The 24,265-nt window shown below is 47.6% G+C and overlaps 1 protein-coding gene across 7 annotated transcripts in view; it reads left to right on the top strand.

The window, feature by feature from the left end:
- Window positions 1-24,265, top strand: part of LOC132380411 (tyrosine-protein kinase Fyn-like) — a 300,099-nt gene that overhangs the window by 237,674 nt on the left and 38,160 nt on the right. For all 7 annotated transcript variants that reach the window (XM_059949171.1, XM_059949173.1, XM_059949172.1 and 4 more), the window contains 2 exons: window positions 3,062-3,322; window positions 13,181-13,280. In XM_059949171.1, the coding sequence (XP_059805154.1) occupies window positions 3,073-3,322; window positions 13,181-13,280 (350 nt within the window). In that variant the 5' untranslated portion in view covers window positions 3,062-3,072. The remainder of the gene's footprint in view (window positions 1-3,061; window positions 3,323-13,180; window positions 13,281-24,265) is intronic.

Consider the following 24,265-nt stretch of genomic DNA (forward strand, 5'->3'; position numbering starts at 1 on the left):
ATATTGAAGCCCGAGGTTGGTGGGTTCCTGATTAGTCAGGGTGTGAAGCGATATGGGGAGAAGGCAAGGTAGAGGAAAAATTGAATTGAATTGAACTGAATTGACTTTATTTCCTACATCTTTCACATAGATGAGGAGTAAAAATCTTTATGTCTCCATCTAAATGTGCCATGTGCAATCATAGTGATTTATAATAATTTATAATAAATATTACAGTCAATGTAATACAGAATACGCTAAAATCAGCATGAATGAACCAGTCTGATGGCCCGGTGGAAGAAGTTGTCCCGGAGCCTGTTGGTCCTGGCTTTTATGCTGCGGTACCGTTTCCCTGATGGTGGCAGCTGGAGTAGATTGTGTTTGGGGTGACTCGGGTCCCCAATGATCCTACGGGCCCTTTTTACACACCTGTCTAAGTAAATGTCCTGAATCATGGGAAGTTCACAACTACAGATGCACTGGCTGTCCGCACCACTCTCTGCAGAGTCCTGCGATTGAGGGAGGTACAGTTCCCATACCGGGCAGTGATGCAGCCAGTCAGGATGCTCTCAATTGTGCCCCTGTAGAAAGTTCTTAGGATGTGGGGACCCGTACCAAACTTCCTCAACCGTCTGAGGTGAAAGAGGTGCTGTTGTGCCTTTTTCACCACACAGCTGGTGTGTACAGACCACGTGAGATCCTCGGTGATGTGGATGCTGAGGAACTTGAAGCTGTTTACCCTCTCAACCCCAGATCCATTGATGTCAATAGGGGTTAGCCTATCTCCATTCCTTCTGTAATCCACAACCAGCTCCTTTGTTTTTGCAATATTGAGGGAGAGGTAGTTTTCTTGACACCACTGTGTCAGAGATTACTTCTTTCCTGTAGGCCAACTCGTTATTGTTTGAGATAAGGTCAATCAATGCAGTGTCGTCGGTAAATTTAATTAGCATATTGGAGCTGTGGGTTCAGCCATGTTGGAATGGATCAGCCATGACAAAATGACAGAGCAGACTCGATGGGCCAAATGTCCTAATTCTTAGGTTATAAAACTCCTATATCAGGTTTTATAATCTACAAGGCCCTTCCATCCCATTAACCCCCTGATTTAACCCTAGTCTAATCACAGGACAATTTACAGAGAATCTGGAGCATTGTGTACCATGTACACTCACCGATTCAATGAGTTTCCATTTTAAGAAGAGGGATTACATCAATTCAGTTGGTGAAGAGTTCACCAAGGTTTCCAATGTTGTATTCAACTGGAGTATTGCTGTCCAATAACAGTGCTGCAGCATTCCACTATAGCATAGATAAAGGCCCTTTGGCCCATCCAGTCAATGCTGATCTGCTATTCCCATCAACCTGAACATAGTCTTCCACCATGCTCTCATCTACCTAACAACTTCTCTCTTAAATGTTAAAATCGACCCCACATCTACCACTAACTTTGTTTAGTGTGTTACTTTGAGTTTAAGATGTCAAATGATAACCAAACTTATTTCTTATTCTCATCTCCTCTCTTCTTCTGTCCTTTACCACCTCCCCCACCCCCACTGAGTTCCCACCTCTAAAACTGAGCCATTACTTCCACTGGGGGTGGAGGGTGTCAGGATTAGAATGGGGTTAATTTTGCAGAATCCTTAACCTTGTACCTGATATATAAAAGGATGCAAGCCATTTCCTCGTATTGTTGACGTGGCAAGGTCTTGCTGCAGGGTTGGATGTAATGTTTCAACAACCACGGACGATAATGGTAAAGGTATGGCCCTGTTTCTCTCACAGTGAAGAGTTTGTCTTTGAAACAAGCTGCAGAGGTCAACAGCACAGAAATGGGATTTCGGCCCAACTTGATCCAAAGTCTTTTGTATGCTAAAGTCAGAATCAGAATCAGGTTTAATATCACCAGCATATATCATGAAATTTGTTGTCTTTGCAGCAGCAGTACATTGCAATACATGGTAATAGAAAAAAATGTGAATTTCACTGTATTAGTTAAATTTAAAATGTAGTGCAAAGAAAAAACAAAGTAGTGAGGTGGTGTTCATGGGTTCAAAGTCCATTCAGAAAGCGGATGGCGGAGGGGAAGAAGCTGTTGCTGAATCATTGAGTGTGGGTCTTCAGGCTTCTGTACCTCCTCCCTGGTGGCAGCAATGAGAACAGGGCATGACCTGGGTGATGGGTGTCAATGGCCTGGACATTCTACAGGCCAGTGCCCGTGATGGAGTTTACAACTCTCTGAAGATTATTTTAATCCTGTGCAGTTGCCCCACCAGTCCCATTCCAGACGGTGATGCAGCCAGTTAGAGTGTTCTCCACAGTACATCTGTAGAAATTTGTGAGTGCTTTTGGTGACAAACCAAATCTCCTCCTCAAAATCCTGGTGAAAAATAACCACTGCAGTGCCTTTTTCATAACTGCATCGATATGTACCCACACCTACTATTTCTTTCTGGTCAAACAGTCAGAAGTGAAGAGAGTGAGCAATTCCAAGTTCCTGGGTGTCAACATCTCTGAGGATTTATCCTGGCCCCAACATGTCAATGCTGCTTCAGATGAATTCAAGTGATGAGGGGGAATTTCTTTAGTCAGAGAGTGGTGAATCTGTGGAATTCATTGCCACAGGTAGCTGCGGAGGTCAAGTCACTGGCCATGTTTAAAATGCAGGCTGATAAGTTGTTGATTAATAGGATACTGGGAGAAGGCAGGAGACTGAACTGGAGAGGAAAAGAATATCGGCCATGATGAGACAGAGGAGCTCTATGTTCCGGCCTGTTCCCGTAACCCTCGACACTACCCTTCCCCTCACGACTCACAGTCCAAAAATCTGATCAATACTTGGTGTTTGGTTTTCAAGCTAGTCTGTGGCACATCTGAGGTTGTGTCGGGGATGGAACGAATTGTACAACCTCCGGCCCAGCTTGAGTTTGGATTGGCTGCTGAGGGGTTTAGTTTGATTCTTTAAGTGTACATCCACTTTAACAGAAGAGGAAGCACGTTAAAGTTAGTTGTTCACAGTAGGAAGTCCAATGGTCTTACGGACATTAACATCTCATGGACTGTCTCCTTTTCTCTTCAACAGACGTCCAGATAATGGGCTGCGTGCATTGTAAAGAGAAGGGAACTACAAAATCCCAAACCGACGACACCGATGGATTCTTCAACCAAAACGCAAACCCACGCTACGGGCCAGACCCAACCAATCAGGTGCAGAGTGCCGTCTTCACCAGGATCCCGGACTTCAACAGCTTCCATGAGAACACCAGCGCTGCCCTCAGCCCGTTCGGGGGCTCTGTCGGATACTCAACCAGTTCACTGCCCACCAGAGTAGGTGGGGTGCCAGGTAAGAAAGATTCTTTGGTCATTCTCGCCATTCGGGTGGTTCAAATTACAGCTTCAAAGGGACTTATGAAATAGGAGATGTCCCCTTCGAGCCCTCTTGCCTGCTCCGCCATTCAGCAGGACCAGGGCTTGTCTCATCTTGACTCCTGCCTGTTTGAAGGCTGCCCCCAGCACATCCTCAGACTGTGTTGGTTGTTGACTCAAACGCAGCATTTTACTGTATACTTTGAAGTACGTGTGACAAAGAAAGCCGATCTAATCTAGTATGAGGAGTGTGGACAGGGTAAATGCAAGCAGGCTTTTTCCACTGAGGTTGGGTGGGACCACAACCACAGGTCATGGGTTAAGGGTGAAAGGTGAAATGTTTAAGTGGAAGTTGAGAGGAAGCTTCTTCACTCAGAGGGTGGTGAGGGTGTGGAACGAGCTGCCAGCACCAGTGGTGTATGTGAGCTTGATTTCAATGTTTAAGAGAAGTTTGGATAGGGACATGGATGGGAGGGATATGGAGGGCTATGGTTCTGGTGTGGGTTGACGTGAGTAGGCAGTTTAAATGGTTCAGAATGGACTAGATGGGCCAAAAGGCCTGTTGCTGTGCTATATGATTCTATGACCTTATTTAATAATTTAGCTACCCAGTCTCTTTGTAGCAGGGAATTCAACCATCATCTCCGTCTTACAAAAAGGACGCTTACAATCAAACTAGACATCAGCTAGATTCCCCAACAAGGAGAACATCTTCTTGGCCTCCACTCTCTCACATCTCCTCGGTTCAGTTTCAATAAGGTATTCTACCATACCGGTCCTCACCCAGTTGAGCCTTGGGAGCACCTGAGTAGTTCCGTTTCCTCTCTCCCCTTCAGAAAACTCACCACCCCAGCATGAACTCTGTCAGAAGGCGAACAGTTGGACATTGAATGGCCCCTTCCTCTACCTCAGCACGATTCCCTCCACCCCTACCCCCGTCTTGAGGCTGCCACTCGGAGAGTTGCTGTCCGGCCGAGTCCAGTGCCAACCTGGGTCCTCTCGTGTGGTGAATTCCCGTTCTCCCTGCTGGGTCACCTCCCGGGCGCTCAGGTCGATGGGCTGATTGGCCTCTATAAATTCCCCCTATTGGGTAGGTGCGTGGTGGGATCTGGAGGAGGGGGCAGTTGGTGGGGAGAATAAAATGAGATTAGTTGTCGATGGTTGGCGCAGATTTGATAGGCTGAACGGTCCGTTTCCGTTCTGTCGGACTCTGGTTGCCAAAACCCTGATCCGTACCCTCGTGGCCTCCAGGCTAAATGGCTGAAGAAGAATTCTGCCTCCTTTCACCTGCCCTGTCCCCCCCCACCCCCGCTGCCTGAATGCTCTGACAGTCAGTAGCTGAGGCTTTATAAGGCATTGCTCGGACTTCATTTCCATCCAATTCAACTCATTTGGTTGTCATTCAACTGTACAGGAATACCCATGAATACAGCCAAAACATCACGGAAACCAGTCAGACTCTGTCTACACCCCTCACTACCTCAGTAAACTTACCTACTGCCTGTCGTGCCGCTGGTATTTAGGGTAGCAATGTCTGTCCATATCATCACACACAGATACCGAAGGATTCTTCACTACTGTTTCCGTAACAAATTTTTCTTTGACCAGTCAGGGTTGTTTGCCTGAGTGAAACCCCCGATCCTGGACCTCTCTTAGTCTGACCTCTAACCTTTGACCTGTTTGGCATGGGTGACCCTACCAGGAGCCAAAGCACAAGGCCCTGACTCTGTAGTAATGTGGCTCTCGAGGTCATTGGGGCACACGGGCCTCCAGACCACGCTGAAGTTGTGGTCCTCTTGGGGGACCTCAGTAGAGCAACCGGCATAAAAAAATCACTCACCCCAGACATTCCCTCCTTCCCGTCCATTCAATCAGAAGACACTGAAGCCTGGAAGCACATGGCATCAGGCTCAAAAAGCAGCTTTCACCCCACTGTTAGGGTCCTAGAGAAGTACAGCATAGAAACAGGCCCTTTGGCCCATCTAGTCCATGCCAAATCCATTTAAACTGCCCACTCCCACCGACCACAGCCCTCCATACCCCTATCAACCACGTACAGATCCAAACTTCTGTAAAAACAATTGAAATCAAGCTAGCGTGCTCCACGTGTGCTGGCAGCTCGTTCCACACTGAGACCATTGAAAGGTTATCTTGACCTCACAGTCTAACTCATCACAACCTTGGACTTTATTGCCTGTCTCTGCTGCACTTTCTCTGTAACAGGTACACTTCATTCTGCAACACACTCAAACACACACACACACACACATGCACTCACACAGAAACAAACACACACACACACACACACACACACACACACACACACACACTCACACACACACACACACACACGCACACGCATTCACACACACACACACGCACACGCATTCACACACACACACACACACGCACACGCATGCACACACACACACACACACGCATGCACACACACACACACACACTCACACACACACACACACACACTCACACACACACACACGCACACGCATGCACACACACACACACACGCACACGCATGCACACACACACACACACACACGCATGCACTCACACACTCACACACTCACACACACACACACCAAAACGCCGACTGCATCTCCTCACCATAGATGGTATCTGACTTGACGATTTGCTAGCTTTACCGGAGTTATTTCTGTACAGCGGTGTGTTGAGAAACAAGTCAAGTGTTTAGGCTTCCACTACCCTCTGAGATAGAGAGTTTCAGAGAATCATCAATCTCTGACTGACAAGATTTTCCATCTACTCAGTCAGTTAACTTTATGGTCATACACACAAGGGCATCAGATAAGCAGCGTTCAGCAAGAAAAACATAAGTGTATCATAAATTATCACCATCATTATTATGTGCTGTGTTGTATGATGTGGGTGATCATGGTCTTCCATGACCATGATTGTTCTCGGCAAATTTTCCTACAGAAGCGGTTTGCCATTGCCTTCTTCTGGGCAGTGTCTTTACAAGACGGGTGACCCCAGCCGTTATCAATACTCTTCAGAGATTGTCTGCCTGGTGTCAGTGGTCACATAACCAGGGCTTGTGATCTGCACCGGCTGCTCGTACGACTGTCCACCACCTGCTCCCATGGCTTCACGTGACCCTGATCGGGGGCTAAGCAGGAGCTACACCTTCTTCGAGGGTGACCTGCAGGATAGAGGAGGGAAGAAGCGCCTCACACCTCCTTTGGTAGAGACATATCTCCATACTGTCACCCACTTATAAATTAAATGTAATTTATTGGCTTTTTTTTTACAAGAAAAATACATTTAGAATAAAAAAAGCAGGTCTACTTTAGTGCAACGTGGGCAAAGTGTTTGTTTGTTTTTTGAGATACAGTGCAGAACAGGCCCTCCTGGCCTTTGGAGCTGTGCCACTCAGCAATTCCACAATTTAACCCCATCCCAATTGCGGGATAATTCACAATGACCAATTAACCTACCAACCGGTACGTCTTTGGTCCGTGGGAGGAAACTGGAGCACCCCGAGGAAACACACACGGTCACGGGGAGTTTGTACAAACTGCTTACAGGCAGTGGTGGGAATTGAACCCAGGTTAACTGTTCTGTAAAGCGTTGTGCTCACCACTATGCTACCATGCCCCCCCAGTGTTGCTAAACTGTTGTGGTTGGAGTTACAGCTCTGGAGTTAGGTGGTGTGGGTCCTCAGGTTCCTGCACCTCCCACGGGATGGTAGCAGTAAGAAGGTGGCCTGTCCCAGATCTTGGGAAACTTCAGTGATGGATACCCAGCCTCCTTACACGCTACACCATTGACCTTCTAAACCGCCCTATCGCATTGTGCGGTAACTTTGCGGGATCATGGACTTTTTTCAGGTTCAATATCACCAGCATATTTTGTGAAATTTGTTGAATTTGCGGCAGCGATACAGTACAATACACGATGCTGCTGGTGACTCGTGGTGTTTCTCAGGGGTCAGTATTGGGAACTCTACTTTCCACATTGTTAACCAATGATTTAGTTAATGGAATTGATGGGTACGTGGCAAAGTTTGCGGGTGATAGGTGGAGGGTTAGGTAGCACTGAGGAAACAACGTGATTACAGTAGGATTTAGACAGATTGGAAGATGGAAGAATGGGCAAAAAAGTGGCAGATGGAATACGATATTGGGAAACGCTTTTTAGTAAAAGGAGCAACAGTGCGGACTATTATCTAAATGGGGAGAAGGTTCAAACATCAGAGGTGCAGAGGGACTTAGGAGTTCTTGTGCAGGACTCCCAGAAAATTAATTTACAGGTCAGGTCTGTGGTAAAGCAGGAAAATGCAATGTTGCCATTTATTTCAAACAGAATAGAATATAAAAACAAGGAGATAATGCCGAGCCTTTATAAGACACTAGTCAGGCCACACTTGGAGTATTGTCAACAGTTTTGGGTCCCATATCTCAGAAAGGATGTGTTGTCATTGGAGAGAGTCCAGAGGAGGTTCACGATGATGATTCAGGGAATGAAGGGGTTAACAGATGAGAAACATCTGGAACCCTAGGGCCTGTACTCACTGGAATTTAGGAGAATGCAGGGGATCTCATTGAAACCTTCCGAATGTTGAAAGGACTAGATAGGACGGATATGGAGAGGATGTTTCCTGTGGTGGAAGTGTCCAGAACAAGAGGACACGGCCTCAAAATTGAGGAGTGAACTTTTGGAATGGAAGTAAGGAGGAATTTTTTTTTAGCCAAGGAATGGTGAGTCTGTGGAGTGCTCTGCCACAGACTACGGTGGAGGCCAAGTCTGTGGGCATATTTAAAGCAGAAGTTGGTAGATTACTGATCGGTCAGGAGAACAAGGGATATGGTGAGAGGGCAGGTGCATGGGGTTAATGGGATCTGTGATCAGCCATGACGAAATGGTAGAGGGGACTTGAAGGGCTGAATGGCCTAATTCTGCTCCTATGTTTAATGGTCTTGGTCTTATAATAATAGAGAAAAAAAACTGCCAGTTACAGTGTTTATATTTGTGTATATAAAATAGCTAAATTAAATAAGTAATGCAAAAAATAGGAAATGAAAAAAAAAGTTGTGAGGTAGTGTTCATGGGTTCAATGTCCATTTAGAAATCAGATGGCAGAGGGGAAGAATCTGTTCCTGAATAGTTGAGTGTGTGTCTTCAGGCTTCTGTACCTCCTCCCTGATGAAAAGAAGGCATGTCCTGGGTGATGGGGGTCCTTAATGATGCTACCTTTTTGATGCATTGCCCCTTGATGAGGGGCTTTGGGGCTCCATGGACCCCAAGACCCCTCTGTTCCTCCGCATTGTTGAGAATCCTGCCTTTACCACGTGTTCTGCCTTTAAGTTGTTCAAAGTCTCGCGAAACAGCTCTAACATCCTTAAAGCTGGGAACAGCTTAATCATTCAGATACAGCTGTTCGGTTGTTCGTAAACTGAAAATTTATCTACCTTTTCCTGATAAGTTTCACTTGGCAAGTCTTCTAATAGTACACTTAGATTCTTGTTTGTCTAGTTGGTTAGAATTATGCCGTAGCTTGCAGCATTAAGAACCCGTTGATTACCGTGAGTGCCTCACTCATCAACGTGAAACAATCCCATGATTACAAGATATGGGGGAAAGGCAAAGAAGCTATTTTTAGAGAAGTCCTTCTAAAGGATGTTTTAGGGAGTCACACAGCACTACAGTAAAGAAACAAGGCCCTTCTGCCCATCTAGTCTGTGCTGCCTCATCCTGTCAACCTGAATCCGGGCCAACCGTACCCCTACCACCCTTGTACCTGTCTGAACTTGTTTGCACTTGAACCCGCACCCTCCTCTTCTACCGGCAGCTCCCCACCCTCTGAGTGAAGAAGTGCCCCCCCCCCCCCGTGTTCCTCTGAAATATTTCACCTTTCAACTTTAACCCATGAAGCCTTGCTCTCGCCTCACCCAACCTCAGTGGAAAAAGCCTGCTTGCATCTACCCTATTTATACCCATAAATTTGTATACCTTTATCAAATCTCCCCTCATTCTCCTACGCTCCAGGGAATAGAGTCCTAACCTATTCAATTCCGCCCAAACTCAGGTCCTGAAGTCCTGGAAACATCCCTGCAACTTTTCTTTGCACTTTTTCAACCTTTTGAGAAAGTGTAAACAGTCGACGTTCTGGACCAAGGTCCTTCAGGACCCTTGACCAGTCATTTTGGTCGGAAATGTTGGACCGTTTACTCTTCCCCACAGACGCTGAGTTCCTCCAGCAGTTTGTGTGTGTTATTTTTGATTTCCGCCATCTGCAGATTTTCTTTTGGTTGTGGTTCCCTTTCAACTTTGTTGGCATCTTTCCTGTAGGTAGGTGACCAAACCTGCACGCGATACTCCAAACTAGGCCTCACCAACATTTTACACAACTTCAGCATAATATCCTATCTCCAGTATTCGAATACTCTGATTTATAAAGGCCAATGTGCCAAAAAATAAAAGGAAGAAGGGCCTTGGCCTGAAATGGTAACCGTTTATTCATCTCCATAGATACTGCCTGGCCTGCTGAGTTCCTCCAGCACTCTGTGTGTGTTGCTCTGGATTTCCAGCATCTGCAGATTCTCTTGTGTTTGTAAAGGCCTCCGAAATGTGAACTTCAGAAGCCTCTGTAGAGAAGTAGTGTCGAAATCTGGTAACACCCACAGAATGCTGGAGGAACCCAGAAGTTCTGCAAAAGATGCCTGGCTTAGTGGGTTAGGGTGCGACTCTAAATTGTCCCTTGTTTGCAGGCGAGGGAAGTTGATGGCAGTATCATCATTCTGTGCCGTGTCGTGTGACATGGGCGATCATGGCTTTTCCATTTTTGTTTCTGGCAAATTTTTCTACAGAAGTGGTTTGCCATTGCCTTCTTCTGGGCAGTGTCTTTACAAGACAGGTGACCCCAGCCATTACCAATACTCATCAGAGATTGTCTGCCTGGTGCCAGTGGTCGCAAAACCAGGACTTGTGATCTGCACCAGCTGCTCGAACGACCATCCATCACCTGCTCCCACGTGACCCTGATCGGGGGGCTAAGCAGGTGCTACATCTTGCCCAAGGGTGACCTGCAGGCTAGCGGAGGGAAGGAGCACCTCACCCCCCCTTTGGTAGAGACGTATCTCCACCCCATCACCCAGGTGGGAGTAAGGGGAAACTGAATTGGTAGCTTGGTAGCGTAACAGTCAGCACAATCTCTACAGTGCCAGCGATTACTGAACGGGGTTCAATTCCCACCACCTGATCTGCTGGACCCCCTGTGTTGAGATACAGTTGTGTTATTGCGTGCAAGAAGCAAGGTTAAAAATACTAATGGTCTGAAGTGGAATCCTTGCTCTATCTCAGCTACAGGAGAAGTAACTAGTGGTAAGTGATCTGGGGCAGGCTTGCGGTTTAACGTCAGGGTCCTTTTTATAGTCACACTTCCTTTCCAGCAAAAGAAACCCACTTGTCAAACCTGCTGGCATTAGCACAACCCAAGCTTCCCATCAGGGAGCTGATTGCCTGTGCAGCCTGGAGCCTGTCACTCCGCTCGGACACCCTGCCACCAGCTGGATGTGTGCAAGGTCTTCCCAAACCTATCACTGGGAGCAAAACTCAGGGCATGGTCGTTAAAAAGTTACAGGGTGAAGTTGGCAACAGAGTAGAGAAGCAGGCAGCTCAGTCCAAGCGCCTCTGGTGTTGATCAACAGATTATTTATCACATGTACATTCAAACAAAGGGCAAAATGCATCATTTGCAATAAGAACCCACACACCTGAGGCGCTAAGTCCTCCGGACCTCAGTTCCTGACCTGGTTTTGCAAATATGAGGCCTCCATTCCTCATTCCCAGGCCCAGACTCCCAGACCTCAGGCCTCCAAACCCCAATCCTTGGCTTGGATGCACAGACATGAGGCCACCAATCCCCAGTCACTGGTCCGGATTTGCAGACATTCTAATTCCGAACGTTTCAAATTACGGTAATCATTTTCCAATGTTCCTTAGATTCAGGATCAGTTCCTGAAGATTGGAGAGTGGCTAATGTTGTCCCACTTTTCAAGAAGGGAGGGAAGGAGAAAACGGAAAACTATCGCCCTGTTAGCCTAACGTCAGTCGTGGGGAAGATGCTTGAGTCCATTATTAAGGATGAAATAGTGGCACATCTAGATGGCAGAAATAGGATTAGGCCGAGCCAGCATGGATTTACCAAGGGCAAATCATGCTTGACTAATCTGTTGGAGTTTTTTGAGGGTGTAACAAGGATGTTAGACGAGGGTAAGCCAGTGGATGTTGTGTACCTAGATTTTCAGAAGGCATTCGATAAGGTGCCACATAGGAGATTGGTGAGTAAAATCAGAGCTCATGGCATTGGGGGCAGGGTTTCAACATGGATAGAAAACTGGTTGGCAGATAGAAAGCAAAGGGTAGCAGTGAATGGGTGTTTCTCAGACTGGCTGGAGGTGACTAGTGGGGTACCACAGGGCTCTGTATTGGGACCACAGCTCTTTACGATTTATGTCAATGATTTAGATGAGGGCATTGAAAACTATAACAGCAAGTTTGCTGACGATACTAAACTGGGTGGCAGTGTGACATGCGAAGAGGACGTTAGGAGAATACAGGGAGACTTGGATAGGCTGGGTGAGTGGGCAGATACTTGGCAGATGTCATTCAATGTGAATAAATGTGAAGTTATCCACTTTGGAAGCAGGAACAAGAGGGCAGAGTATTGTCTGAACGGTGTAGAGTTAGGTAAGGGAGAAATGCAAAGAGACCTAGGAGTCCGAGTTCACCAGTCGATGAAGGTGAATGAGCAAGTGCAACAGGCAGTGAAGAGGGCAAATGGAATGTTGGCCTTTGTTACAAGGGGAATTGAATACAAGAGCAAGGATGTCCTTTTGCATTTGTACAGGGCCCTGGTGAGACCACACCTGGAATATTGTGTACAGTTTTGGTCTCCAGAACTAAGGAAGGACATTCTGGCAATTGAGGAAGTGCAGCGTAGATTCACTAGGTTGATTCCTGGGATGGCAGGGCTGTCTTACGCAGAGAGATTGGAGAGATTGGGCTTGTACACTCTGGAATTGAGGAGATTGAGAGGGGATCTGATTGAAACGTTTAAGATAATTAAAGGATTTGATAGGATTGAGGCAGGAAATATGTTCCAGATGTTGGGAGAGTCCAGTACCAGAGGGCATGGATTGAGAATAAGAGGTCAGTTATTTAAAACAGAGTTGAGGAAGAGTTTCTTCTCCCAGAGAGTTGTGGAGGTGTGGAATGAACTGCCTCGGAAGACGGTGGAGGCCAATTCTCTGGATGCTTTCAAGAAGGAGCTAGATAGATATCTGATGGATAGGGGAATCAAGGGATATGGGGACAAGGCAGGGACTGGGTATTGATAGTGAATGATCAGCCATGATCTCAGAATGGCGGTGCAGACTCGAGGGGCCGAATGGTCTACTTCCGCACCTATTGTCTATAGTCTATTGACTTTCAGGCTCGACCTCCAGATTTGATCTTTGACCTTTAGGCTCCGAGCTCCAAAATTGACCCCAGGAATGACTGGTCGCAGGACTCTGGACTCCAGACTGGTGCGGGCGTCCGACTTCACGACTTGCCCGTCCCGAGGAGATTTATTTATCATGCGTCTCCTCTGGCCCTCGAGAGCGTGGTAGTGAGCTCCCTCTTGAATCGCAGCCGTGACTCAGAGGGGCTGCCCTGACTCTGATGAAAGTCACAGCAAGCGTTTTAGGATGTGGAATTTCTCGATCAAGCGGAGGGCAGTTTTGTAATGCTTTTCCTGTATTACTTGTCGATAAAGCAGCCAGTAACTGCGTTCTGTGTTTAACCTCGACAGGAGGAGTGACGCTGTTCATCGCGTTGTACGACTATGATGCCAGGACTGAGGATGATCTCACCTTCAGGAAAGGAGAGAGGTTCCACATTATCAACAACTCGTAAGTACCATCTGCGCGGACGCTGCTGTGCGGCAGGTAGATAAACCCAACACCCAGGACTCTGCAGATGCTGGAAATCCAGAGAAATTCACACAACATCTGGAGGAACTCAGTAGGTCAGTCGGCAGCCATGGAGAGGAATAAACAGTCAGCATTTCGGGTCAAGACCCTTCTCCAGGACAGAAAAGAAAGTGGGAAGAAGTTTGGGGCAGGGATAGAAACATAGAAACATAGAAAATAGGTGCAGGAGTAGGCCATTTGGCCCTTCGAGCTTGCACCGCCATTCAGTATGATCATGGCTGATCATCCAACTCAGAACCCTGTACCTGCTTTCTCTCCATACCCCCTGATCCCTTTAGCCACAAAGACCGTAACTAACTTCCTCTTAAGTATAGCCAATGAACCAGCCTCAACTGTTCCCTGTGGCAGAGAATTCCACAGATTCACTGGTGTCTGTGTGAAGAAGTTTTTCCTCATCTTGGTCCTAAAAGGTTTCCCCTTTACCCTTAAACTGTGACCCCTCGTTCTGGACTTCCCCAACATCGGAAACATCGGTACCCCACTAGTCACTGCCTGCCATTCTGAAAAGGTCCCGTTTATTCCCACTCTTTGCTTCCTGTCTGCCAACCAATTCTCTATCTACATCAATACCATAGCCCCAATATTATGTGCTTTAAGTTTGCACACTAATCTCCTGTGTGGGACCTTGACAAAAGCCTTTTGAAAATCCAAGTATACCACATCCACTGGTTCTCCCCTATCCACTGTACTAGTTACATCCTCAAAAAATTCTATAAGATGGGGAGTGGAGGCAGGCAGGTGAACACAAGAAAGTCTGGAAATCCAAAGAAACACACGCAAAACACTGGAGGAACTCGGCAGGTCAGGCAGCATCTGTAGAAAAGAATAAACAGTCGACGTTTCAGGCCGAGATCCTTCATTGAGACTGACAGGTGAAACCAGGGGAGAGAGAAGATGAGTGAGTGGGGGAGGGGAATGCTGTAAGAAACCGAGAGGTGATTGGTAGAAGAGGCAAAGTGCTGAAGAAGAAAGAATCTGATTGGAGAGGAGAGTTGCCCATGGGAGAAAGAGAAGGAGGAGGGGCACTAGATTAGGGTGAACGGTAGGTGAGGGGAAGAGACAGGGTAATAGAGAAGCCAGAATGGAGAATGGAAAAGGAGAGAAGGGGGAGGGGGTAATCATTGGACTTTGGAGAAATCAATGCTCATGCCATCAGGTTGGAATCTGAGGTGTTGCTCCTCCGACCTGAGAGTGGCCTCATGGTGGCGCTAGAGAAGGCCACGGACCAACATATCGGAATGGGAAAGGGGGAACAGAATGAAAATGGCTGCTCACTGGGAAATCCTCACTGTAGATAAACTGATAAATTGTTTTTCCATTGTGATCACATGTACCAGGCAGCTGATAGTTTCGCAGTTAGCGTAACGATACCACTGTACCAGCAACCCAGGTTCAATTCCCGCTACTGACTGTAAGGAGTTTGTACATTCTCCCCGTGACCACGTGGGTTTCCTCTGGGTGCTCTGGTTTCCTCCCACAGTCCAAAGGTGTACAGCTTAGTAGGTTAACTGGTCACATGGGTGTAATTGGGCAGCAAAGGCTCTCTGGGCTGAAGGACCTGGTACCGGGCTGCATCTCCCAATAAATCATGAGGCCAAGCATCCATGTTATCGTACTAGAGAATTGTTCAGGAGTCTGAATACAGCAGGGGAGAAGCTGGCCTTGAGCCCGGTGGTACGTGCTCTCAGGCTTTTGTAATTTCTGCCTGACTGGGGTGGGGGGAGAAGGGAGTATGCCTGGGGGTGGGTGGGTCATAGACTCCACGAAACCACGGAGAGATGTGGACACAGCTCTGCACATCACAGGAACCAGCCTCCCCTCCATGGACTCAGCCTGCATTCCTCACTACCAGCATAATCAAAGACTGACCCCCACCCACCCCAGACATTGTCTCTTCTCCCCCCTCCCATTGGGCAGAAGATACAGATGCCTGAAAGCATGTCCCACCAGGCTCAAGGGCAGCTTCTGCCCCACTGTTACCAGACTCTTGAATGGACCTCTTGGATGATTAGATGGACTCATGACCAGCACCTTACTGTCTGCACTCTCCCTGTGGCTGCAACACTTTATTTTGCTTCTGTTATTGTTTAAACTTGTCCTACCTCAATCATCATCCATGTCATTATGCGCCTTGTCATATGAAATCTTCATCATATGCCATGTCAAATGACATCATCATTATGCACCGTGTCATATGTCATCATCATTATGTGCCATGTTGTATGACATAGGCGATCATGGTCTTCCCATGAACATGATTGTCCTTGGCAAATTTCTCCACAGAAGTGGTTTGCCATTGTCCACTTCTGGGCAGTGTCTTTACAAGATGGGTGACCCCAGCCATTACCAATACTCTTCAGAGATTGTCTGCCTCGTATCTTAACCAGGTCTTGTGATATGCACCAGCTGCTCATACAACCATCCACCACCTGCCCCCATGTCTTCACATGACCCTGATTCAGGGGCTAAGCAGGTGCTACACCTTGCCCAAGGGTGACCTGTGGGCTAGCAGAGGGAAGGAGCATTCTGCACTTCCAGTGGTAGAGACGCATCTCCACCCTGACACCCAACTACCTCGATGCACTGTCGTAATGAATTGAGCTAGATAGATATCTGATGGATAGGGGAATCAAGGGATATGGGGACAAGGCAGGGACTGGGTATTGATAGTGAATGATCAGCCATGATCTCAGAATGGCGGTGCAGACTCGAGGGGCCGAATGGTCTACTTCTGCACCTATTGTCTATTGTCTATTGTCTGTATGAATAGTGTGCAGGTCAGGGTTTTCAGTAAATGTGACAATAATAAACCAATTTACTGACAGACTGCTTTTGGTTTCCATTGTCAGCATCTGCTATCTAGTGCCTCCATTTCCTGAAGTTTAACGAGTTTTGTTTGTACATTAGTGAGGTTTAGTAAACTTGAAAGTTGGTGATTTTAATTCTGTTAGTTTTCACCGGTTTCTCGTAGACAAAACGGCTTTGGTACAGGGGTTCCCAATCTTCCTTATGCCATGGACTGATACCATTGAGCAAGGGGTCCGTGGACCCTGGGGGGAGGAAGGAGCCCCTGCTTCAGTGGGATTTGATTCTAATCCTGTACTCCGAGTGCCGTGAGTTTCTGTGAAAATGTTACAGTCAGGAAGCGGAACCCAGCGCAGTTGCTGCTCGCTGTAATTAAGCAATTCCCCATCCAGACCGTTCACTGAGTCGGGTTTAAAACACGATCGTCAGTGTCTCTGAACCTGTCAGTGCATCCACTGGCCTCAGCAGGAGCAACACCGAAATACCTCCCATTGCAATGTTGAAAATGAGTCCCGATACAGGCAGGGTGTCAGCCAGCTGTGTACTCCTCTCTGTAGACGCAGGCAAGTTCCTCCAGCATTTTGTCTGTGTTGCACAAGATTTCCAGCGTGTCTTGTTTACCAAAATGCTTTGACTCTGACAACCAGCAGATTTTAATTCTCCAATTACCTCCCAAATTCTCTTTCCCCCAACACCCACTATAATGACGCAGGTGTAGTTATGTCACCTGTCTGTTGAAGGGCAGAGAGGGGAAATGGATCAGTCATGACGATGTGGCGGAGCAGACTCGATGGGCCAAATGGCCTAATTCTGCTCCTTAAGGTTTTTTGAAATATTTGTTTTCTAATATTAATGCAGTTCCATTGAGCCATTTATTGGAATCCTAGAGGATGTCAGTTTAAAAACGTGGGCTTTGACTGCCCCCTGGTGGCTAACCATTTCTCTTTTCATCGATAACCACCTGCATATATCGTGAAATTTGTTAACTTTGCAGCAGCAGTAGTATAATGCAATGCATGATAATATATAAGAAAAATTGTGAATTACAGTATGTGTGTGTATATATATAAATTTAAATCAGAAATGAGATAGTGTTCATAGGTTCAATTTAGAAATTGGATGGCAGAGGGGGCAAAGCTGGTCCTGAATCATTGCTGTGTGACTTCTGATGGTAGCCATTTGAATAAGGCTTGTCCTGGGTGATGGGGGTCCTTAATGATGGACGTCACCTTTCTGAGGCACCACTCCTTAGTATAGCCGTGGCCTTGCATCGATGTTGGGACCAGGGTCAGATCCTCCGAGATATCGACACCAAGAAACTTGAAGTTGCTCAATGACCCAGAATTTGCAGGAAAAGCAGTGATTTCTAATTTGTAATTAATACAAGAAAGATCAATAACAAGTGCAAAACGTCCCAGGAGTTGTGAATTGGCACCGGCTGTTGTCTGAGGTGTTTTTTCCGCTGAACCATGATTGCTTAGTTGTTGAAACAGATTGATCTGTATGCCGGGCAAGTTCTTCATTGTATCTTATCCAGTCGAGTTTGTTGCCATTCAATTGCATATGTGTATACCGTCAAATGAGACAACATTTCTCCAGACCAGGGTGTAAAGCACTGTAGTACAAGTAACTCACAATAACTTGGGAAAGTGAGGATGACATCTACTGATGACTCACAGGTAACTAAACAAAGTAAAGTGAATAAGTTAAATATTGTACCATACAGAACAGATTAACCAGTGACACTTCGAATGCTATGTGACAGGGAGTTCTGAATCCTAATAGCCTGAGGGAAGAAACTGTTTCCCATCCTGACCGTTCTTGTCTTTATGCATCGGAGTCTCCTGCCTGATGGTGGAAAGTCAAAAATGGATGCTGGAAGGATGTTTGGGATCCTTGATAATACTAAGGGCCCTGTGTACGCAGCGCTCCTGATAAATGTCCCCGAAGGACGGTAGGGAGACCCCACGATCCTCTCGGCCGTTCTCACTGTCCTTTGTAGGGACTCCCGGTCTGATGCTCGGCTGCTCCCACACCAGATGGAGATGCAACTTGTCGGAATGTTCTCAATGATGCTCCTGTAAAATGCAGTTCTGATGGGGGAAGGGCGGGGGATCCTCGCTACCCTCAGACTCCCCAGGAGGTGGAGGCTCTGTTATTCGGGGAGGTGATGTTGAGGGACCAGGTGATGCCATCTGTGATATGAACTCCCAGGAATTTGGTGCAGTTAAATCTCTCGATGGAGGAGCGATGTATTCACAAAGGGAGATGGTTCAACTGCACCTTGCTGAAATTCACAGTGGTTTCCTTGGACTTCTCCACGTACAAACTTAGGTTTTTATTCTCACACCAATCCCCCAGCCACTCCACTTCCTCACTGCACTCCGTCCAATGTGCTCTCGGTACATGCAACAATAATAAAATAATTTACCAATTTATACATGACTCTGTGAAGCTTGCCCCTGATAATGAAAGGTATATATCCTTCTCCACTAGCCAGATGATTATTAATGTTGGTCTGAAGAAAAGAGCAATTTAAAATCATTGTCTCTCATTCCTTAAGGTTGTTAGGAGCTTTTAAAATGTCAGGTTTTAAATTTATTTCCTTTTCTGTCTTATTTGTGAGGCACTCACAATCCAATCGTTCCTGCATCTGTGCGAGCTTGGCGTAGAATTCTCTGATCTGCTCTCCCCCTCCTTGGCCGTGCTCTGACTGCTGGTTCTGAGATTCACAGACCTGGCTGAGGAGCAATGAGGCTCGATGTGCCGTCGTCAAGCCTCTCTCCCAGACACCATGGCACCAATAACCCTCGGAGGTGAAGGGTGAGGGAAGCAGCTCCACAGGGCTCACTGAGACAAATCAGACTCCGAATCAGTTATATCATCACTGAATATGCCAGGGAATTCGCTGCCTTGTGGCAGCAGCACAGAGCAAGCCTTAAAAATTAGGGCTAAGGTTAGGGTAAATAGAACAGAAGAGGTAGAGTTCGTGGGTTCATGGACCATTCAGAAATCTGATGACGGAGGGGAAGAAGCTGCTCCTGAAACATTGAGTGTGTGTCTTCAGGCTCCTGTACCTCCTCCCTGATGGTAGTAATGAGAAGAGGGGTCTTCAGGCTCCTGTACCTCCTCCCTGATGGTAGTAATGAGAAGAGGGATCTTCAGGCTCCTGTACCTCCTACCTGATGGTAGTAATGAGAAGATGGGTCTTCAGACTCCTGTACCTCCTCCCTGATGGTCACAATGAGAAGAGGGGTCTTCAGGCTCCTGTACCTCCTCCCTGATGGTAATGATGAGAAGAGGGGTCTTCAGGCTCCTGTCCCTCCTCCCTGATGGTAGTAATGAGAAGAGGGGTCTTCAGGCTCCTGTACCTCCTCCCTGATGGTAGTAATGAGAAGAGGGGTCTTCAGGCTCCTGTACCTCCTCCCTGATGGTAGTAATGAGAAGATGGGTCTTCAGGCTCCTGTACCTCCTCCCTGATGGTAGTAATGAGAAGAGGGGTCTTCAGACTCCTGTACCTCCTCCCTGATGGTAATGATGAGAAGAGGGGTCTTCAGGCTCCTGTATCTCCTCCCTGATAGTAGTAAAGAGAAGAGGGGTCTTCAGGCTCCTGTCCCTCCTCCCTGATGGTAGTAATGAGAAGAGGGGTCTTCAGACTCCTGTACCTCCTCCCTAATGGTAGTAATGAGAAGAGGGGTCTTCAGACTCCTGTACCTCCTCCCTAATGGTAGTAAAGAGAAGAGGGGTCTTCAGGCTCCTGTCCCTCCTCCCTGATGGTAGGAATGAGAAGAGGGGTCTTCAGGCTCCTGTACCTCCTCCCTGATGGTAGTAATGAGAAGAGGGGTCTTCAGGCTCCTGTACCTCCTCCCTGATGGTAGTAATGAGAAGAGTGGTCTTCAGGCTTCTGTACCTCCTCCCTGATGGTAGTAATGAGAAGAGGGGTCTTCAGGCTTCTGTACCTCCTCCCTGATGGTAGTAATGAGAAGAGGGGTCTTCAGACTCCTGTACCTCCTCCCTGATGGTCACAATGAGAAGAGGGGTTTTCAGGCTCCTGTACCTCCTCCCTGATGGTAGTAATGAGAAGAGGGGTCTTCAGACTCCTGTACCTCCTCCCTGATGGTCACAATGAGAAGAGGGGTTTTCAGGCTCCTGTACCTCCTCCCTGATGGTAGTAATGAGAAGAGGGGTCTACAGACTCCTGTACCTCCTCCCTGATGGTCACAATGAGAAGAGGGGTTTTCAGGCTCCTGTACCTCCTCCCTGATGGTAGTAATGAGAAGAGGGGTCTTCAGGCTCCTGTCCCTCCTCCCTGATGGTAGTAATGAGAAGAGGGGTCTTCAGGCTCTTGTACCCTCTCCCTGATGGTAGGAATGAGAAGAGGGGTCTTCAGACTCCTGTACCTCCTCCCTGATGGTCACAGTGAGAAGAGGGGTCTTCAGGCTCCTGTACCTCCTCCCTGATGGTAGGAATGAGAAGAGGGTTCTTCAGGCTCCTATACCTCCTCCCTGATGGTAGAAATGAGAAGAGGGGTCTTCAGGCTCCTGTACGCCCTCCTTGATGGTAGTAATGAGAAGAGGGGTCTTCAGGCTCCTGTACCTCCTCCCTGATGGTAGGAATGAGAAGAGGGTTCTTCAGGCTCCTATACCTCCTCCCTGATGGTAGAAATGAGAAGAGGGGTCTTCAGGCTCCTGTACGCCCTCCTTGATGGTAGTAATGAGAAGAGGGGTCTTCAGGCTCCTGTACCTCCTCCCTGATGGTAGTAACGAGAAGAGGGGTCTTCAGGCTCCTGTACCTCCTCCCTGATGGTAGTAATGAGAAGAGGGGTCTTCAGGCTCCTGTACCTCCTCCCTGATGGTAGTAATGAGAAGAGGGGTCTTCATGCTCCTGTACCTCCTCCCTGATGGTAGTAATGAGAAGAGGGGTCTTCAGGCTCCTGTACCTCCTCCCTGATGGTAGTAATGAGAAGAGGGGTCTTCAGGCTCCTGTACCGCCTCCCTGATGGTAGTAATGAGAAGAGGGGTCTTCAGGCTCCTGTACCTCCTCCCTGATGGTAGTAATGAGAAGAGGGGTCTTCAGGCTCCTGTCCCTCCTCCCTGATGGTAGTAATGAGAAGAGGGGTCTTCAGGCTCCTGTCCCTCCTCCCTGATGGTAGTAATGAGAAGAGGGGTCTTCAGGCTCCTGTACCTCCTCCCTGATGGTAGGAATGAGAAGAGGGGTCTTCAGGCTCCTGTACCTCCTCCCTGATGGTAGGAATGAGAAGAGGGGTCTTCAGGCTCCTGTCCCTCCTCCCTGATGATAGGGATGAGAAGAGGGGTCTTCAGGCTCCTGTACCTCCTCCCTGATGGTAGTAATGAGAAGAGGGGTCTTCAGGCTCCTGTACCTCCTCCCTGATGGTAGTAATGAGAAGAGGGGTCTTCAGGCTCCTGTACCTCCTCCCTGATGGTAGTAATGAGAAGAGGGGTCTTCAGGCTCCTGTACCTCCTCCCTGATGGTAGTAATGAGAAGAGGGGTCTTCAGGCTCCTGTACCTCCTCCCTGATGGTAGTAACGAGAAGAGGGGTCTTCAGGCTCCTGTACCTCCTCCCTGATGGTAGTAATGAGAAGAGGGGTCTTCAGGCTCCTGTACCTCCTCCCTGATGGTAGTAATGAGAAGAGGGGTCTTCATGCTCCTGTACCTCCTCCCTGATGGTAGTAATGAGAAGAGGGGTCTTCAGGCTCCTGTACCTCCTCCCTGATGGTAGTAATGAGAAGAGGGGTCTTCAGGCTCCTGTACCGCCTCCCTGATGGTAGTAATGAGAAGAGGGGTCTTCAGGCTCCTGTACCTCCTCCCTGATGGTAGTAATGAGAAGAGGGGTCTTCGGGCTCCTGTACCGCCTCCCTGATGGTAGTAATGAGAAGAGGGGTCTTCAGGCTCCTGTACCTCCTCCCTGATGGTAGTAATGAGAAGAGGGGTCTTCAGGCTCCTGTACCTCCTCCCTGATGGTAGTAATGAGAAGAGGGGTCTTCAGGCTCCTGTACCTCCTCCCTGATGGTAGTAATGAGAAGAGGGGTCTTCTGGCTCCTGTACCGCCTCCCTGATGGTAGTAATGAGAAGAGGGGTCTTCAGGCTCCTGTACCTCCTCCCTGATGGTAGTAATGAGAAGAGGGGTCTTCAGGCTCCTGTACCTCCTCCCTGATGGTAGTAATGAGAAGAGGGGTCTTCAGGCTCCTGTACCGCCTCCCTGATGGTAGTAATGAGAAGAGGGGTCTTCAGGCTCCTGTACCTCCTCCCTGATGGTAGTAATGAGAAGAGGGGTCTTCAGGCTCCTGTACCTCCTCCCTGATGGTAGTAATGAGAAGAGGGGTCTTCAGGCTCCTGTACCTCCTCCCTGATGGTAGTAATGAGAAGAGGGGTCTTCAGGCTCCTGTACCTCCTCCCTGATGGTAGTAATGAGAAGAGGGTTCTTCAGGCTCCTGTACCTTCTCCCTGATGCACAACGAGAAGTTTTTCAGGACCATGGTGCTACATGAAGCAATTCAAAAACTACACTAGACTACAGACCTACCCGGGACTGCATAAAGTGCACAAAACAGTGCAGGCATTACAATAAATAATAAACAAGACAATAGGCACAGGGGAGGGCAGTAAGTTGGTGTCAGTCCAGAAGTCTCAGGACTTGCACCAGGTTCAAGAACAGTTGCTGCCCCTCAACCATCAGGCTCCTGAACAAAAGGGGATAATTACACTTATCTATTGAGATGCTTCTAGAATCAATACTCTCAGTTTAAGGACACTTTATCTCATTATCTCATGTTCTTGTTATTTATTGCTATTTATTTATATTTGCATTTGCACAGTTTGTTGTCTTCTGCACTCTGGTTGATCTTTCATTGATCCTGTTATAGTTACTATTCCATAGATTTCATGAGTATGCCCACAGGAAAATGAATCTCAGGGTTGTATGTGGTGACATGCATTTACTCTGATAATAAATTTTACTTTTAACTTTGAACTGACAGAGATGATGGGGAGCTGTACCAATAGAGAGGCAGAGCCCAATGGGTTACCCACCATCAGAGGGGCAGTTATAACAGAATGGGGAATGTTGGCTAGAGCTCTTGACAGTGTCTCATCTGCCCTCTCAGGTGGACATAAAATACTCCCGGGAACCTCTCCTTAAAAAGAGCAGGAAGCTGCCTCTGTTGGCTGACTAGTATTCACATCTCGCTTTGAAACAGATAGTCTTTATCTTTGCCAATTTCTGCACTCAGGGATGCTCGATCAGGTTTGTGACCAGCCCTTGAATGATCTGCTCTGTTGGGGGATAGCTTGCTCCTGTTCCAGTGTTGATGCGACTAGTGAGACAGCAGGATCGGATGGCAGAGGGGGGTGTGCTCAGGGCAGTTTCGGAGGTGATCTTCCACATAAGGACTTTGTGCATGCGAGCCCAGATCTCCTGCTACCGCCAGGAGCTACGGAGATCGTTACCAGTGAACATCGGGCCAAGGCCCTACATCAACTGGAGAAGCCTTGTGTGTTTTGTGTGCTTTGGTGACTCTAGGCCTGAAATGTCAACTGTTCATTCCTCTGCTCGCCCTGCTGAATTCCTCCAGCATTTAGTGTCTGTTGCCGCAGATCTCCGGTTTCTGCAGAAACTCTTGTTCCCTCTTGAGAGGCATAGATAGGGTAAATGCAAGCAGGTTTTTTACACTGAGGTTCAGTGAGACTGGAACTAGAGGTCACGGGTTAAGGGTGAAAGGTGAAATATATGTGCTGACACTGGGTTCAAAGGAGATTCATGAAAATGATTCCAGGATTGAATGGCTTGTCATATGAGGAGCGTCTGATGGCTCTGGGTCTGTATTAACTAGGCTGCAGAAGAATGAGGAGTGACCTCATTGAAACCTGTTGAATGGTAAAGGCCTTGACAGAGTGAATGTGGAGAAAATGTTTCCTGTGATGTGATGAGACCAGAGGACACAACCTCAGAATAAAAAGGCATCCTTTTAGAATGGAGATGAGGAGGAATTTCTTTGGCCAGAAAGTGGTGAATCCGTGTAATTCTTTGCCACAGGGAGCTGTGGTGGCCAAGTCTTTATTTATATTTAAGGAAGGGGTTA

This window comes from Hypanus sabinus, chromosome 24, assembly GCF_030144855.1.
Source record: "Hypanus sabinus isolate sHypSab1 chromosome 24, sHypSab1.hap1, whole genome shotgun sequence".
NCBI lineage: Eukaryota > Metazoa > Chordata > Chondrichthyes > Myliobatiformes > Dasyatidae > Hypanus > Hypanus sabinus.